The sequence below is a fragment of the Aquarana catesbeiana genome, linkage group LG06, assembly GCF_042186555.1.
Source record: "Aquarana catesbeiana isolate 2022-GZ linkage group LG06, ASM4218655v1, whole genome shotgun sequence".
Lineage (NCBI taxonomy): Eukaryota > Metazoa > Chordata > Amphibia > Anura > Ranidae > Aquarana > Aquarana catesbeiana.
The window spans coordinates 86,944,484-86,964,322 of record NC_133329.1 but is presented as its reverse complement, the minus strand read 5'-3'; the positions used below and the strand labels follow the sequence as shown (position 1 = coordinate 86,964,322).

At 42.0% G+C, this 19,839-nt stretch overlaps 1 protein-coding gene across 2 annotated transcripts in view; it reads right to left on the bottom strand.

Annotated features, from left to right (window-relative positions):
- SLC5A10 (solute carrier family 5 member 10) overlaps positions 1–19,839 on the bottom strand; it is a 250,214-nt gene that overhangs the window by 42,887 nt on the left and 187,488 nt on the right. For both annotated transcript variants that reach the window (XM_073636394.1, XM_073636395.1), the window contains exons 10-11: positions 18,231–18,338; positions 17,591–17,741 (exon numbers count right to left, since the gene is read on the bottom strand). In XM_073636394.1, coding sequence (XP_073492495.1) covers positions 17,591–17,741; positions 18,231–18,338 — 259 coding nt within the window. The remainder of the gene's footprint in view (positions 1–17,590; positions 17,742–18,230; positions 18,339–19,839) is intronic.

Here is a 19,839-nt window from a genome sequence, read left to right as displayed (position 1 = left end):
GTACATTCGCGAGGATCTGAAATACGAATTTTTACGCATACGAATTTTGTACGAAATACAAAATTTTGTTTACAAACTTCGGATCCAAATTCTGTTACAACAGAATCGGATGCGTTATGATGAAGTTAAAAACCCCAGGAAGTCAGCACAGGGATGGTGGGAGCCCCTCATAATGGGCACAGCGGGTGTACACTCAGACCCGGGAACTCAGCACAGGGATGTTGGGCACCCCTCATAATGGACACAGCGTGTGTATAGACCTGGGAACTCAGCACAGGGATTGTGGGAGCCCCTCATAATGGGTACAGCGGGTGCACAGACCCGGGAACTCAGCACAGGGATGGTGGGAGCCCCTCATAATGGGCACAGCAGGTGTACACTCAGACCCAGTAACTCAGCACAGAGATGGTGGGAACCCCTCATAATGGGCACAGCTGGTGTACACTCAGTCCTGGGAACTCAGCACAGGGATGGTGGGCACCCCTCATAATGGACACAGCGGGTGTACAGACCTGGGAACTCAACACAGGGATGGTAGAAACCCCTCATAATGGGCACAGTGGGTGTACAGACCTGGGAACTCAGGGATGGTGGGAACACCCCATAATGATAAATTCATCATAACAAACATTCGTAATTGTTACGAAAAGTTAACGAACCTAAAAGTTAAAAACCCAGGAAGTCAGCACAGCACAGGGATGATGGGACCCTATCATAATGATAAATTCATCATAACGAACATTCGTAATTGTTACGAAAAGTTAACGAGCCTAACGAAAATTCGTATTTCGTACAAATCCAAATTGCATTTCAGACACGAATTACGAAATATGAAATAATTCTAATACGAAACAAATTTATTGACGGCGCACATGTCTAATAACCAGCAGGATTTTTCCAGCTACGCTGTTAGACCTCTTTTACACATTTTTCCATTTTTTTATCCATCCGTTGACGGATGAAAAACAAACATCAATGTATCTCTATGGAAAAATGGATGTCAACGGATGATCTTCCATTTACAGTACATCAGTTTACATCCACCAACATCCGTTTTTTTTTTAAACAGATCAAAGCCCTATTTTTGTTTTGTTAAAAACTGGAACGGACGAAATAAGGATGTAAACGGACAAATGGTCTGTTTTTGCATCAGTTTTTGCATAGGTAGAGGATGTAAAAAAACTGACGAGGAACTGATGATTAACTGATGTAAATTGATGAAAAACTGATGTAAACTTTGAATGTTTGTTCTTTGAAAAAACATTACTGAACAGATGAAATGAACAGTCTGCATCTGTTAAAGGGGCCTTAGCATGGATGAGGGAATCCACTGATTTGTCAAGCTGTGCCTTTATTATCCCCCAAAGTTTTCCTTGCTAACAAAGGAGCAGTATCTTCTTATTCCACTAAAGTCCTAAGCTGGCCATACGCCTGCAGTGTTTTGTTAAGAAAAAAAGAAAATATTGTATTTGGAATGCTCGTTCCATTTTCTAACAGTTAATGGGGTCAAATTGTTGTTTGTTTTCAAAGGAGCAAGATGGCAAATTTTTTTAAACAAAATTCTAACCATTGTAATGTGCATGTTCTAGGCAGAAAAGAAACCTGTTTGGTATGTCTGGGATTCCATTCAAGTAGCAGGTCTTGACAAAGTTTAAAGGGCTTTTGAACAAAATGAGTTGACTTCATAATGACAAGATCGAATGCCCTGTTGAACGATTTTTCAGAATCTACACATAAACTAAAATGTACCTGTGTATGGCCAGCTTTAATTGTAAGCACAGGGATAGTATCATATTGTCCCTCAAAATCATTGCTGACACAAGGACAACAGGTTGGCATCCTATTAGCGAATTTTGGCCGTTTCAGCAGGCATTGGACAAAATTTGAGCAATGGGTGGCCCTGCAAGCACCAGCAAGCGCAACAAAATTTGAATAAAAAATTTGAAGGAGATGGGTGAAAAATGGTCATCTAAACAGTGACTTCAGTCATTGTTCGGCAGTGCCACTGTATTCAGCGGCTGCCTAAATGCTATAGCCAGCCATGGAGAGTCCACCATCCATGTTGTTTGATTTTCTCTTGTTCAGCCCAGAAATCGAGTCGTGTTTGGATACTCTCAATTGTGAACACAATGACATCTTCTCATTATCCATTATCACTGATCAAGGTCTGTATTGTAGTCTATTCAGGTGATCCTGAAATTATCACCTAATTTATCTCTATCCATGACTAGAACAACAGGTAAGGGTCATCTCCTTTGTTTTTTTAAGATTTTCGTGATCATAGAATATTATGTAGAATACAAAAGCCTGAGGCCATTTTTACATAAGATGTATATCAAAATCAGTGAGGAAACCTATTTTTGATTCTGTTTATGGTGTAAAGGTGGGGCTCCCCTTTAAAAGGACTTGTTATGATGCCAGGGCCACCAAGCTTATGTAACCACCAGCTGGGTCAGCCTGGTTCTATCTCCTGACAGACAGACATTAATTGAAAGGACTGCGTGAGACAAAAGGGTGAAAACAATTAGAGAGGCGTGCCGCTATACATTTTAGTGGCTTCATTTGCCTGGGTGGAATTGAAAATGCTTTAGGATTTTGGGGTGTGCCGCTCTTAGACTGCTTGCTGGCGATTCTGAAGCCAGAATGACATGATGAGTTTCCAGTACCTCCTCGTTTTTAATAAACTTGATGATGGATGCAAATGCAGGTTTTCAGCAGCATTGTTATGAAAACTGGTGTGTTCCGTCTTTCAAAATTCGGGCTGATAAATGTCTGCTGCAAAAGATGCCATTTTCTTTTCTTTTCACTTTTCTTCATTTTCTTTTAAGTCTTTTAAAAAAAAAATTGTGTGCAAAGAGTAAGAACCTCTGTCAGGCTTTTATTGCCATCTGTGTCCTGCTGGGGACATTCGCTCTATCAATATGTCACACTGGTCACTGGCACAGAAAGTGAGGAGAAATCCAAAATTCTACCGCTGTCAGTGGAACAAAAAAAGAGGGGAGAAATCTTCCAAAGGGGACATTGGTGATCACTTTGGAGAGATTTCCTCCTACTTCCTTTCGAGTCTCCAGTACAGGAAGTAAAGGAAGGAAAAGTAACTTTTTTTAGTTCTTGTTTCAATAGTGTTTATTGTTTTTTTTTTAGAAAACAAGTAAGATAAAAACAGGAGATCGTATATTGGAGCATCGAACAATCCTCATCTGCTCCAAGCATGCATCAGGGAAACATACAAATACAGTTTTTAGGTAGAAACTAATGGGGACTACAGAACCTTGATAGGAACTGCTGTGGGGCCCTCTAACGTAATTAAACCTGAGTTTTAGGAAGTCATCAACTTTTTACTTATTACTTCTAGAGTATTCAAGTAACATAAATGCAGGAGGTTCACCATCCGGTTAACCCCGTGATGAAGCCTATATACATACGAGAGATACTGGACTTGGGAGCCTAGCATTACAACAACTTAATCCTAATGAAATAGTATTAGTGGCAATAATGCCTCCTACTCAAATTATGCAATAATTAGGCACTTTCAAATTCCCCAAAACATGCCCAGAAAAGTCTGGGTTACAAAAAAGTGGGGGGCTACACACTTGCAATGCCAAGTTTGGCTAATGCAGCTTACACATGGTCGGACTTTTCGACCGGACTGGTCCGACGGACGCCGACGGACCAAATCTGGCAGACAATCCGATCGTGTGTGGGCTTCACCGGACCTTCAGCAGTCTTTTCCAGTCGCAAATCTGACGGACTTTAGATTTGGAACATGCTTCAAATCTTTACGACGTAACTCCGCCGGTCCCAGAAATCTGCTTGTCTGTTTGCTAGTCCGACGGACAAAAACCGACGCTAGGGCAGCTATTGGCTACTGGCTATCATCTTCCTTATTTTAGTCCGGTGTGCACCATCACGTACGAATCCGTTGCGCTTTTGTGTGATTGTTTGTAGGCAAGTCCGTTCGTTAGAAAGTCCGTCGGAAGTCAGCCAAAAGTCCGTCGAAAGTCTGCCGGACAGGCCGTCGGACTTTTGTTGCTGAAATGTCCGACCGTGTGTACATGGCATTAGAACAGTGAAGGGGAAAGAAAAGAAGGAGATGGAGTGCGAAAAGGGAAAAAAAGAAAATCCATCTGGGAACCTCCCGCCAGTTGACTTGATAAATATTACTATACATTATGGACCTACAAGTAGGCAAGCCAAGGGGACCATATTTTATCGAAAAGGGGTTGTTTGTCACATTGAAGTTTTTTTCGTTTTTAACTTTAGTTCTGCTTTAAATACTTTTTCATAAACAACTTGCAATGGAGAAGTGAAAATCAATAGCACTAATAGGACTATTGTGCAGCAGGATGGAGCCCATTTATAGTGGTGAAATATAAGCAAAAAAAAGAAGGCCTACTGCATTACCATAAAACTCTTTATTGAAAAAAAAACAGTCCATTGTACTCACAAGGGTACACAGTAAAGTGCATGTAACATAGTCCAGTCCCAACACTGAAAACATGTCCATCCACTGGGGCATAGCTTACATGTTTCAAGGGCTATGTCCTCTTCTTAATTAAAACCAATGGATTTTGGTTTTATTCAATAAAAGGTCTTGGGGTAGGCCGGTGCACCCTCTTCTTTTGCCTAATTTTTCAGTATTGGTTTTCCCCAATCTGAACTGGGCAGCAAGGCCAGTGGCAGATGTCCTATTTCTCTTCAAAAACATTAAATAGAAGCCTGCTCTGAGCTCGCACATGTATTCCCAGTCTTGAGGTCCTTGCATACTAGTAGCGCTGACAATGTTGCTTGTTTTGTGCCCATTTATAATTCTATCCGCTATCTGATGACCATTCATAACATACAAGCCACAGTGTGGAGCCTGCAGTGGGGGGATTACAGCACCAGGGAGAACTCTATGATTGTGGGAGAGACCAGACACATGACGTTGACGAATCACATGACTAGGTTCCTCTGGTCATGTGAAAGCCTGTACATTTGTATGGCTATGGTAAGGCCATACCAGTACTTTATAAATGGACCGCTTAGGGTTATGGCATCATTACTGCAACAAACATTAAGATACCTAACATGCATTTCTACGTTGTGGTTCCATTCATTCTAAATGGCACCTCAAAGAACTAAGGCAACACACCTGGGTTGCAATGTGCCTCAATCCATGGTAGTGCATTGCATTACACTGTATTGCAAAAAAGGGTCCAATTGTGATATAAGGCATGTTAACACATCACAAAACTGTAAATGGACCCTTAGTGACAAAAATCACAAAAAATCTGATTCAGCTTATTATTGGGGAGTGCTTGGGCAATTAGAGTGATCTAAGGATTACATGAGCATTACATGATGAATATGTGAGCACTTGCAGGGAACAGGGTTTACTCATGGGGATCATGATTAAGCTCCAAGGTGCAGAGCAAAATGTGATGGGGGCATGGCCTGGTTGGAGCCCAGTCTGAGGTTGCCATACATCATTACTAGTGGGTCTGCTTCGATGTGTGGCTACAGGGTCATCTACTTTACCACGTATTGAAGTCTGGAGACGGTACAAGCTCCTTCCCCAGACGGCACTCACAGCAGTGGACTGAGGACTAGTACCCCTTCTAAGCCTGAACTACTCACATACAAGTTTCTTTGGTTCACATGGAACAGGGTTAAAACATTTTAATTAAAGTAGAACACTAGGGAAAAGAACAGATCAGCCATAAGAACAGGTAACTGAAAGCTCACTTTATGTGTGAATGTGCTGTTTGGTCCGAAAAGCTAACAATTCATCTGTTCCAATGAATCCTAGAAATCTGCCTGTGACGCAAAGGTTTATTTATACAATCAGGATCATGCTGGTGATCAGACACTTCTCGGACAACACTAAAGGTGGAGGTGTTGGAGTTTTAAACTCCACTACAATGACATCTGGAGATGACATTTAAAACAAAGAAAATATAAAACTACCAATGGTGGTTTTGTCCTTATGGGACCAAATGTTCAATGTCGAATGTGGATACAAAAGCAAATACGTTTAAAGCAAAACTTCTTCAAACTACACTTACTATATATGAAAAGATGACTAAACTGATTTATCTTCAAAGAAAACCGCATATATAAAAAGGCAGAAGTCATAGGTAGCTAAAACGTTCTTGTAAAAAAGTCAAGCTTAGCCTCACTCTCTTGTCTCTCCTAAGCCTCACTTTTCACCTATAAGATCCCATAAAGAGGTATGCTTGGAAAGTAGGAGAGGAGGGGCAAATCTCAAATTTGACAAGTGCACTCAATATCTGCCAATGACTTTGGCTTTCTCTGGACCTATGGTTTCAACATGATATATATTGGTGGAGTTATGGAGCACTGGGCCCCAGGGTATGCAAATAGCAGAAAAGATTCCAACTTTTGAAAGTAGCTCTCTGACAACCGTGGCTTCCAAGTGGTCAATGGAGTAGTATGGAGTGCATTAAAAAGGATTGAGCGTCACAAGTCTTAAAATTAGTCCAGTGAGTTTATTTTTCTTGACAAGTAGTGAACAACCAATGTGCTTGAGGGGCTCAATACTTCTCTTTCATCAGGGCTTAAATGCTGGCAAGTCTGGCAACCTAAATCACCAGTTTACTATGCATCTTGCAGTGTATCCTGCATTTCATTGCCAGCATTCAAGATAAAGGGGAATGTTGCACCCTCCTAGACTAGTATGATAGGGACATTTAGTGTTTTGCTTGCTCTGCAGCCAAAGGAGCTTGAGCTGATTGTCTGTTTGTGGTTTCCTGGGTAGTGAGATTGATTACTTCCCCTTGTCTCTTTTGAGAAGCTTCCAGAGTTTAGGGAGAGACATTCAAATCTCTCACCTGAATATTTACTACCCTCTTGTCAATCCCTGAGAAGTTATGCCCAGTAGGTGGTTAGAAAGGGGGTAAATAGGCTGGAACCTGTTCAGACTTTATCTTCCCCTAGAGGAAGGGGGGTTATGTGCTTCAGGTTGGCTGTTAGCCTTGAAGTCTCCTTGGACTGGCTATTGGACTACTCTCTACCCTGTATAGGAGAAAACTGGCACCACAGTAAATCACAGTATAGCTTAAAGTTTATTGTAGAGCGGTGTAAACAGCACAGAATGTCAATGCATTTCAGCTTCAAACAGCCTTAATCATGATATCATCTCTGTTATTTGGTTACTCCCTCCCCTGGATTGAGCACATGGACTTGCTCTACTGGGATTCGTGTGTAGAGCCCAATATCTTTGGCTGCAGTTTATCTATGTCCCTAGCTGTGGACACTGCAAACTATTCCAGTGGGCCTAGTGTGCTGTCCATCTTGTGGTCTTCAGCTGCAAGAACTCAACCCGTTCCAACCTGCTCTTAATAACTGTCCAAACCTATCCTGTGGTCGTCAGCTGTGGGAAACAGGCTGTTTCAGTCTACAGTCTTTCATTTTCTACTCATGCTTCAATATTCTTTTGGTCTACAGCTGGGAGTGAAACAATGTGTGACTACTGCCTACTGTAGACGTGCTTCTGCTGGTTCTGTGCCTAATATTCTCCTGGTCCACAACTGGGAGTTAAAAATTGTGTTGCTATAATCTAGAGAAAGTGTCCTCTGCAAAATTTGTGCTTTGACCTTTGGAAGAAACCCATACCCCATTATCCTCCCCAGTAACAAGTTTTTAGCAATAAAAGGAAGCAACCTGTCTAATCTTCAGTGGCCCCTTCGGGGGTAACACTACAACAACTTGTCTTCAAAAATAAACTCCTACTGGACTCATTCAAGTCTTCTGGCACTCTAATTCTTTTTAATGGATCCATGTTTTGACATGGAGTTTTAACTGAAGTTAAAGGGTTAGTTCACCTTTCCAAAATCGGCCTATGTCAGTAAGGAGCACCTACAGATAAAAAAACAAACTGTGCAGCTTTGACTAAAGTTGGATAATGCACTTGCGATAGGTGTAGCCCATTTACGTACCTCCCAATGCCTGGTCGAAAAACTCCCAGAGATGGCATCATCCCGTCTTGCTTTGTTGCTAGGACTCTGCTAAGACACACCAGGTGTAACTACTCCTCACCTCCACCATCACAGGAGTCAGCTCTCCAACTGCCACACAAGTGTGGTCCACTATCTTCCCTGTTGTGTTTTTCTAAGTTTAGAACTACTGCGACAGGAGGGAGAGAGTGCATGTGAGGCGGTTTGAACCAGCTGGGATTGCCTTAGCAATGCCCTAGAAACAAGGCAGGACAGAATAATGCCATCTCTGTGGGTTTTCAGTCAGGCTTCGGGAAGTATGTAATGCATTATTCAATGTTAGTCAAAGCTGCACAGTTTGTTTTTATCTACAGACATATTTTTGGCAAAGGTGAACTACAAAACTTGCCCACACTTGTGACCACTTAGCGTAAAGGAAAGGTAAGACAAATGAGGAGTTCACTTTAACTGAAGTTTCACCGGGCTGATTTAGTGTAGTCATGTCACGGGCACTTACTCACTGTGTTTTTCTTCAACCGCAACAGCACTGTTTAATTAAATTCAATTAAAACAGTTATCCAGGTCAGTTGGCAGGCAAGCCAGGATCTTGCTTGTACATGGCTGCCATCCTGCAGATTCCTGCTCAAGACTCTGGCGTCATTGGGCTGGTACAATAACAGAAGCTCTTCTGCGATGCCAGCTACTGGGGAAGACACAAACTACTACGGTGTGTTTTGTAAGCTCTTCAACTGAGGTCCTCTTACCTTTGGTTTGAGGTTATATGAAAATAGGTTTACAGTATTCTTTATTATCATGAAGCTGTTTAAGTCTATACACTATATTTAACCTAGGGTTAGCCTAGTTAAAGCCACATACTCATGGATGCAGATTTTAAAACTACATCCAGCAGTTGTGCTTTCACCCAGCAGTAAAAGTGGACCTAGCATCAGATATAATTTCTCTGTTAAGTGCATGCAAGTAATGTGTAACACTTTTAGGTTTTTATTACTTCTCACCAACATCAAAGTTTTCCCCTGCCAATGCCTACATCTGATTATCCATTTAGAAGGACAGCACCATCATTGTTCAGGCATCATCCATGATCACCAATATTTGTCCCGGACAGAGACGTCTCCATCATGTAAGTCTTGGTGTTGGAAATGCTTCTCCCTGTCTGTAGAATACTGATGACATCATTTTAGCCTAGGAAAATGGTCTCCAAACTGTGGCCCTTTGCTTTTATATGGCCCTTAGGGAACTATTCCTCCAAGTGACATCAACAACGGGGCATAAATCCACCACTGACACCAAGGATGGGGCACTATTGCTTCCCTGATACCAACAATAAAACACAAATCCTTCCCCTGATAGCAACAATGGGGCACCATTCCTTCCACTACAGGGAGTTACTGAGTTACAAACATCCAACTTACATACAACTTATACTTACAAACAGAGGGAGACAACAAGAAGTGAGAAGAAATCTTCCATTAGGAAGGAAAATTCATTCCTGTAAGGCTTCTGTAAGGCAGCTCTTGACTGCGTCAAACGCAAAGCAAGTTTTTGCTGTGTTGTGCGGTTTCCAGCGGTCAAAACATTCCAATCCTGGATGCGATTCTTCCACGTTCAGGAGAAGGAGGTTTAACCTCACCTAAACACAGCAGCTCCTAAACTCTGTTAAAAGCCTATGCATACCAAGACTCATAGGTTTTTATGGATTTGAGTTTAGGAGCTTTGGCAAATAAACGCAAAAAGCTCCTAAACTCAAAGTTAGGAGCTGCCAGTGTACATGAAGCCTACGAGTTATCATGGGGAAAAAAGGTATCTCTACTGAAGTTTTGTTACCAATCTTTGTTTCCACAACAACCCAAAATTATAAAAATCCAATTTTCACAGGGGCAGAAAGTGAGGTGAAATCTTTTGAACAGGGTCATAGACAGCAAAACAAACATTACATGGGTGTGGAAATAGAGAAATCAAACATATGGAAATAAAGAGGCAAAAAAAGAATTTTACAAACAGTTACCTCCTATTTTTTTTTTTTTTTTTATTAATTCAATTCCCTTTTTGCTGCTAAAAAAACCTCTTGGGGGAACTTTTCCATATTACATTACAGGGGTGTTATCCCTTTCCTATGCTATCCAAAAAATTTAAAAAATATTTTTGGCTGTCGTTACACTTAAAAAATGTACATGTTACATACAGACTCAATTTAAGAACAAACCTTGTTTGTAACCCAGGGACTGCCTGTAATACCAATGATGTGTAGCCAGGCGCTGGCTAGTCTGCCTGTGTCATTGTGGGACATTCTTTAACAAGGGCTGCCTTACGTTTGTTTCCCTCTAGTGTTCAGCCTGGACATTGTGACATAATTTCCTGAAGGCGTAGAGAGAGAGACCCCTACCAAAAGCAGCGGATTGTGGTCCGGAGAGTTGGGATTTACATGGAGCCAGTGCTGCTGCAGAATACAAGTTCCAGCTAGCTGGAGAGAGAAGAATGCTGGGTGAGGACATAGTCTGGTCCATGGAGGAGCTCTTCTTGGGACCACAGCCTTCAGCTGAGAGTAGAGAGACCCAGCTGCTCTGGGGGATGCGAGCAGGCACGGCGCTCTGGCCAGCGTGGAAAGTCTTCAGGGAGTGAGGTATACATCTGCAAGCAGATCCATCATTGCCAGCTCCCTGTCGGTTGAGTGACTATCGGGGTTCACTCTCATCGTCACTGTTACAGACCCAGCTGAATCTCTGTGTCACCAGGTGCATGGCCAGACATCCTTCACTGGTTGCAGATTCTTCAAGAGCCTGTTCGGGGACATCCTATTCCCTTGAGCCTTGGTATCATCAGGACTGGTGAGCCGGCAGAAGCCCACCCTGAGTAAATCGTACAAAAGACACTGCATGCAGATAACTTCACCCCATCTCTTTACACAAGAGCTGGCAGGCCACAGTCCAGCTCCCCCATAGCCTGAAGGACAGTAAACTGGCCTTTTGCTTAGGCCAGGGGTCCCCAAACTTCCTAAACTAAGTCACTGGCTAGAGATCAAGGAAGGCTTTCTAAGGTGCATGGTGTTTATGTGTTGAATGCAAAACAATATGGAAAAGTGTAAGAATTTGAGCAACTATGACAGGGGTCGAATAATAAAGGCTGGACAACTAGGTCAGAGCATCTCCAATACTGCAGCCTCTCAAGTTGGATCCAAAAGAAGGGCTACTGTATTTTAAATTGCTAAAAAAGTTAATGCTGGTTCAGATAGAAAGGTGTGAGAACACACAGTACATCGCAGTTTGTTGTGTATGGTGTTGCGTATCCACAGACTGGTAAGGGTGCCCATACTGATCCGTATCCACATCCAAAAGTGCCCACAATGGGCATGTAAGCATCAGAACTGAACCACAGAGCAGAAACGTGGACTGGTCTGATGAATTCAAGAATGGTTTGAGAAAAAAACAACAAGTTTGAGGTGTTGATGTGGCCTCAAAATTCTCCAGTTCTCAATCTGTGGAATGTGCTGAAAAAACAATTGCAATCCATGGAGGACCCACCCCACAACCTACAGGACTTAAAGGATCTGCTACTAACAGCTTGGATCCAGATACCACAGCATACTCTATGAGGTCAAGTAGAGTCCATGCTTCAATAGGTTATGGTGGGTGGTCATAAGGTTATGGCTGATCGGCGGTATATTTATTACTGGAGTTCCCTTTTTAACAATGTCAACATACCATACCGCTAAAACAATATAGCTGTGCTATTAAAATATTAATTAATGCTTCTCGTAATTCTAAATTGATGTAATGAATTTATATAAATAATTTAGGAAATATGTTAATTGCTACTCAACACATTTAGTCTGAAATATGTGGAATGTAAGGTCATTACATTCATGCCCATTAGATGAGAATATATGATAATTGTCTGAAGCCTAATTGTGAGGCAACCAATAGCAGTAATTAGCTTGTCCGTTTACAAGAATGGAACCATCACTGAGGGATGAACCATGGATATGTTGCTGGTTGGGAATGAAAGACAAAGCAGATTACTCATAAAAACTGGTGCAGTTTGCCTGCTTCTGCTCTGTGTTGGTGAAGATGATTCACCAGTGATCTGGCGTTTCTCATTCTTTCCTCACTCCATACAACATCAACCAATCTATTAATCAATCAATAACTCTTAAAGCTGGAGATTCACCGTAAGAATGATCATATTGGCAGTTTCACTGCTTGATCGTTCTTACAGGCGACAGGTGGGGACCCTCCCCCCCATTCTTACACGCGACGGGAGGGGGCCCGCCGCCGCTTCTCCGGGCTCTCCCGTGCCATCGTGGGACCTGGAGAAAGAATCCGCCGCCGCCGGGTGAAGAGCATAGAGATTTCCAGTCATAGCATAGAGATTTCCAGTCATCTCTATGACGTCACGTCCGGGCCGCGGATGTCAACAAAGCGGCGATCTCGGCTGGAAAGCATCAGATCTGTCTTTTTTTTTTTCCATCTGATGTTTTCCAGCCTGGAGGAGAGATGTGGGGTCTTTTAGACCCCATATCTCTCCATAAAGAGGACCTGTCACACACCATTCCTATTACGAGGGATGTTTACATTCTTTGTAATAGGAATAAAAGTGATAAAAAAAAAAATTACAATAAAATAAACAAATAAAAAATTAATTTTTAAAGCGTCCTGTGTGCTCGCACACAGAAGCGAATGCACACGTCACGGGACCACATATGTACCACGCCGTTCAAACCACACATGTGAGGTATTGCCGAGTGCATTAGAGCGAGAGCAAAAAGTCTAGCACTTGACCTTCTCTGTAACTCTTAACATACAACCCTTAAAAAATATTAAAGTGTCGCCTATGAAGATTTTTAGGTACCAAAGTTTGGAGCCATTCCACAAGTGTGCACAATTTTAAAGCGTAACATGTTGGGTATCTATTTACTCGGCGTAACATCATATTTCACATTATACAAAAAAATTGGGCTAACTTTACTGTTTTTTTTGTTATTTTTTATATGAAAAATTGTTGCGCAAATACCGTGTGACATAAAAAGTTGCAACGACCGCCATTTTATTCCCTAGGGTGTCTGCTAAAAAACATATATAATGTTTGGGGGTTGTGAGTAATTTTCTAGAAAAAAAAATGATGATTTTTACATGTAGGAGAGAAGTGCCAGAATAGGCCCGGTATGGAAGTGGTTAAAAGCAGCGTTTTTGACGCCTAGTGTGGTGAGGCCATAACATTTCACAGATCTGACATCAATAAAACATTCTATTCTTTACATCTTCCAATTAGTGCACATTGACAGTTGATATGCAGTCAATATTTGAAGACTCCAATTAGCTGACAATAGAATTGTGGTAAATAGGTTTCCTAACACGGGCACCTATAGTGCTAACCATGAATCACCCGACAGACACTGTCAACAAAACATTTGTAATCTCTTCTAAAATTAAAAGTGAAGCGCATCGGTCATGTGAAGGCTTGTTTTGTGTACTCTGTGAATGCATCTACCTGAACATGTTACTGAATACCTTTTGCAGACCTAAGGCATTTACCATGTAAACACTGACCTACATGGATTGTGTAATCGATCATTATAAAGAAATCTTTACGATGCTTTTAACAAATCCATTGTACAGATGGGAGTATTTCAAGGTAGAAAAATGTAAACTCATTTTAATAGAGTTATCAGAGAGTAGATGTTTATACACCATTATAAAAATTCACCAGAACGGTGAAAATGAACGATCGAAATAGACTAAATGGAAATGTGGGAGGTTAAATAACAGATCAAAGTGTACATAAAGACAAAATCCTTTTTTTTTTTAGTACGAGGAAGCTTTAAAGTGATACTAAACCCACAACAGTAAAAATCAGTCTGTATGTGCAGTAAAGCATGCTTGTTATACTCACTGTGGAACCTAATGCCCTGTACACACGGTCGGACATTTCGACAACAAAATCCTAGGATTTTTTCCGACGGATGTTGGCTCAAACTTGTCTTGCATACACACGGTCACACAAAGTTGTCGGAATTTCCGAACGTCAAGAACGCGGTGATGTACAACGCGTTCGACGAGCAGAAAAAAATGAAGTTCAATAGCCAGTGCGGCTCTTCTGCTTGATTCCTTCCGAGCATGCCTGGAACTTTGTACGACGGAATTGTGTACACACGATCGGAATTTGCGCGAACAGATTTTGTTGATGGAAAATTTGAGAACCAGATCTCAAATTTTGTGCGACGGAAATTCCGATGGAAACTGTCCGATGGAGCCTACACACGGTCGGAATTTCCAACAACAAGCTCCGATTGCACATTGTACGTTGGAAAGTCCGACCGTGTGTACATGGCATAGGAGTTTAATCCTCTGCATTGTGTAAAAAGGCTGTTTGATCCTGTCTTCTCTGATCCTCCTCTTCTTCCACTGTCCCCAAACCATCTCCCAAGAGTACATAGCTTTGGGGGCAAGCTGCACATGCTCAGTTTGGTGTATATTGCTAACTGTATTGCTTATTTTCTTGGAAGAGTGCATGTGATCAGCACAGGGCCAATCAGCACTGTCCAGACAGAGGGTCCGAGGTCATGCAGCCTCATAAGACAGTCAGAATAGAAGGAAAACGCCTCCTACAAGCTTTACCAGATACTGGTAGAAGTCGCAAGACTGCTCTAAATGCCGATGTGAAAAGGTATTTTAGCAGTTTATATTTAACCACTTCAGCCCCGGAAGGATTCTGATCAGGCCATTTTTTGTGATACGGCACTGCGTCGCTTTAACTGACAATTGCGCAGTCGTGCGATGTTGTACCCAAACAAAATTTACGTCCTTTTTTTTCCCACAAATAGAGCTTTCTTTTAGTGGTATTTGATCACCTCTGTGGTTTTATTTTTTGCGCTATAAACATAAAAAGAACAACAATTTTGAAAAAAAAAAACATTTTTACTTTCTGCTATAAAACATTAAAAAAAAATGTAAAAAAACAAATTTATTCATCAGTTTAGGCTGATATGTATTCTGCTACATATTTATGGTAAAAAAAAAAATCGCAATAAGCGTATATTAATTGGTTTGCGCAAAAGTTATCGCCTCTACAAAATAAAGGCCAGATTTATGGCATTTTTATTTTTTATTTTTTTTACTAGTAATGGTGGCAATCAGTGATTTTTAGCGGGACTGCGACATTGCGGCAGACAGATCACACACCTAACTGACATGTTTGACACTTTTTGGGAACCAGTGACATTATTACAGTAATCAGTGCTAAAAAAGTGCACTGTTAGTGTACTAATGACACTGGCAGAGAAGGGGTTAACAGGGGCGATCAAGGGGTGAAATATGTTCCCTGTTTGTGTTTTCTAACTCTATGGGGGACTGTGTGACGAGGGAAACACACAGATCTGTCTTCCTGCATATCTGTGTGATCTCCCCTGTCAGAACAGAGATCTGCCTTGTTTACATATTGATTGGCTCCCCCGCTGCCCACAAAAGCGAGTTCACGAGCCAACGTACAGCTACGGCGATTCGCGGGATCATGCCAACCTGCCGCAGTACAATGACGGCGGCTGTCGGCAATCGGTTAATAAAACTATTGCATTTCCATGTTCTGTGTACTGTGAGAGACCAGATATAGTGAATGCAGGGTCCTGGAGCATCCCCATCCCGCAGCCGCTCGATAACTGTACATAACCCTTGTATATGTGTGGCTGTGGGGAATAGTTTGCCCACTTCTATTAGGTAGAGCAGGATACCTCAGGTGGGATCAGACTGGGATCCAAACTCGAAACACGCCTCCGCTCATCCCTTACGGTGAACATATTGAGCATGAAGAAAAACGGATGTTTTTCGTCATGTACATTTAAAGTTTAAGAAATCTATTTCAGACTACAAGCAAACCCAATCAGAGAGCTTCTAATACTGTCCAGTAAATGCAACTCAGTATACCTTAATCTGCGTTTTGCATCATTCGTTGTAACCAGAATTCAAAGGGCTTACAGGGTTACAGGGAGTGTACTTCCTGAAGCTTGTGCTGTGTCACTTCCTTTGTCTGTGCTTCCTGTACTAGTACTCACATTTAAACCTTCCTTTGAAAGCCAGGTTTTGAATGTGGTAGCTGTAAGAAAGTCCTGAATACTATCAAAAAACTTTCTGATCTTTGCTGGTCACTGACTGTTAAGGTGCTGAGCATTGTACTGCAGGAGGAATGTTTTCCCATATCTGGAAGTCGTAGGCATTTTCAAAGGCTCCAGCAAGCTAATGGAACATTGCTGGAGCCTGGTGAAGGTATCCATGGAAGGTAAGGTGACCAGATTTTTTAAATGAAATCCGGGATATTTTTTTTTTTACTAGTAATGGCAGGAATCAGCGACTCTTAGCGGGATATTACGGCGGACAAATCAGACACTAAGTGACACTTTTGACACTTTGTGGGAACCAGTGACACTAATACAGTGATCAGTGCTAAACATATGCACTGCCACTGTACTAATGACACTGGCTGGGAAGGGGATAACATCTGGGGCAATCAAAGGGCTAAATGTGTACCTAACATATGTAATCTCACTGTGGGGAGGTGCTTTTACTAATGGAAGGCATAGATCCCTGTACCTGCTTTGCAGGAACACAGGATCAATGTCTTCCATACTGACAGAACGATCAGCGGGTACCGGTGGACCCAGAAATGCAGGATCACGTATATACGTGATTCTTCACAGCGCGACCGCCCTGTGGCAGTAAATTTGCTATAGGGCAATTGGCAGCTGGTTAAGATCACCAGCATTATGATAACTCACAGGCAGCGGGCACTCTATCATGGCCCTGGCTGGCTCTGTCACAGTGTGTCACATAACATGGCTGCTGGGTGCTGATTTTGTTAACTTATGACCAATATGCCAGAGAGACAAAGTGCAATGTAGTCTGTTCACAGACACCCCCAAAACACACCTATGTTGAAGCCTTGAAGACACTGGCAGCCCCACAATTGGATCCGCTTCCCCTCTGTTCCTGCTGCTGGACACCGCAAGCTGAGCTCAGCTGCCTCTCTATACCCGTCGCCGCCCGCCTCACAGCCTCTCAAGTCTCAACTATACGGACCCTGGCTACTACTGGGTGGGGAGCGGAGGAAGGTCACTCCATCAGGGAAGGCAAGGAAATAAGCAGGCAGGCGGCTGGCCGGGACTTGAGCCAAGGCAGAAGAACATGCTTGCGGAGCTGAATGGGCATGCACCCAAAACTGAAGAAATAGTCCCTCTGCTCCGACCAGCACATGATCATCAGAAGAGGCACAGATAATGGAAAAATTACACCCCCCTAAGCTAGTAGGAGCGGAGGTGTGTAATTCACTTTTTTTATTCTGCACTGACTGTCTTTGAAATTGCCCCAGCCCCTGTTTAAAACCAATCCGGGGACAAAACCAGGGATGGACTTGGTCCGGGGACAGTGTCCTGAATACAGGCACTGTCCCTGGAAACCCAGGATGTCTGGTGACCCTAATGGAAGGAGAAAAGGGCTATCCAGAGAGCCTTTGCCCATTCAGGTGGACTTTAAAGTGAAGTGATTTTGTAAAGTACATAAGGTACTAATGTTAAAACTGGATTAAAAGTTCAGTCTTACTTTTGTCTAAAAACATGGTATCAGTTAGGCAATACTGTAGAATCCACTCACCTTCCCACCAACAACAGCTCCTTCTCATTTGCGTTCTTCCTGAACTTCCTCCAGATGTCCATAGTAAAGAGTGTGCTGCTGCTGTTAAAGATGGAAGTCAGTGATGACATAAGAGCAGCCATCATCACGGCGATCATCAGTCCACGCAGACCTGTCACCATAATCAGGAGCAAATAAAGAAAATGAAATAGGTTCATAAACTGAAAATGGGTGAAGTGCAGGTCATTCCTGAACTACAACCACTACAAGGCAAAATGTAATGTTTATTTCATGAGCAAATCTAGACTATGCTTCTGTTCTACATCTGTCTTCTGTTGTCTCTTAAAGATTTAAGCACCACTTATTCTTTAGACCCCCATCTCCCCATTCAAACATCCAAACATTCGTAGAAAAATAAGCTTCAGTTATTCTTTGACTGATTAACTAATTCATTTCCCCAAGGTAACATTTCTGGTATCTCCTGAAATTGGCTGGTATAGGCCCTCTGAACACCTTGGAACCCCCATATATTAGCTGGATCCTATGACTGGACATGAAAAAATCTAAGCTATCCTACACTGTCTGCTGTTCCTGTGAATCAATCCAATCAGTGGAAAAGTATTGGAAGAAAATGATTACAATAGGTTGGAATATCACTTACCACTAGGCATCAGCTCAATGACCAGCTTGGGGTATGCAATATTAGAGCAACCAACTTCAGCACCACAAACTTTAACACACTCTTCGGGTACCACACAGCCAACAGAATCTGCAAGACATGTATAAAATACAGTAAGCTGCAACAATATATAGTAGTGTTACCCTTAAAGACAAGGGTCAACAGGATTTGGCAAATTGGCTGGAGTTCGACTTCAAATGAACAAGTCCACTTCCACCTTTGACTATGGAAGTAAAACCTCTATTACCATCACCATAGTGGGACTTTTTGAGCTTGGCCCAAACATTTGGCACTAATAAAGATTATGTAGCCAAATATTTGTGGACACCTGACCATGATATCAAAAAAAAAAATGTATCCAAAAGCATGTGAATACCCCTGCAAATGACCTAGTTCAGGTGTTTGCAGTGCCACAGCACAAAAATATATTTTAGACAACTGCTCACTTCTAACCTTATGGCAACAGTTTGGGGAAGGTCCTCTTCTGCTCCTGCTTAATTGCGCCCCTGTTCATAAGGTCAGCCTTCAGAAAGATATGGTTTGATGAGTTTAATGTGGAAGAACTCACGCATTTCTACACATAGCTATGAGCCTCTGACCTCAACCTTACTGAACACCATTGGGATGAATTTGAAGGCCTGTTGTGAGTCTGTTATTGTCCTACAGTACCCAATGACTGGATGGGCGCAAATTTTCACAGACACTCCAAACTCTTGTGGAAGGCCTTACTAGTAGAGCGGAGGCTGTTAAAGCCACAAAGGGGGGAAAAAGAGGGGAGGCAACTTCATGCCAATAATTTTGGAGTTGGATGTTTAACAAGCTTATATAGGTGTAATTGTCAGGTTTCTACAGAGTTTTGGCCATATAGTGCATTGTTGGGACACTTTCCAAGTACTGAGAAGTTGGCAAACCTACAGTAATCAAGTAGAGATCTCCATTACCCCAAGTCCTCCAAAGTGATAAATTGTGAAATCTGATGAATGCCACAATTTACTGCCATTTGATTAATTATCCCAAAATTACAAGAGAGCTATGGGGGCAAGGTTCTCCTTAATGGTACTGCACAAAGGGATTACAGCCAGATGGGGATTTCTAGGTTACTGCAGAGCTCCTTTAAGCTCCTACCACAAAAACAACATCTGCTCCTTTGGGAAATCTGGAACGGAATTGGATTTATATGTTTTCTTGTTTTGTACAGGACTGTGTAAAGTGTTACAGGAAGATGCACTGGTTTTTATTTGCCTTGGGAAATTTTTCTGTATACACACACTTTTCTATATGCAAATCTCCATGTTCAATATTATTACTCATGCTCAACCATCTTTCCAAACATCCTAGCAGGAAATTGTTATAGTTCATGTATGCAACAATGCCAGCTGTCGCATACATGAACATAAAAGCTTATGACTTTGACAACAATTATTTTTTGTTGCTCAAATGCTATATTTAAACTTCTTTTAGAAAAAGCAGGTTGAAGATGGCCATTACAATGGGCAGCTTGGACAACAATCTTATGGGTTTTTTTAGCCATAAACAGCCCTGTAGGGAAAGCAATATTCCTAATTTCATGCACTGCATGAGAAAAATCAAC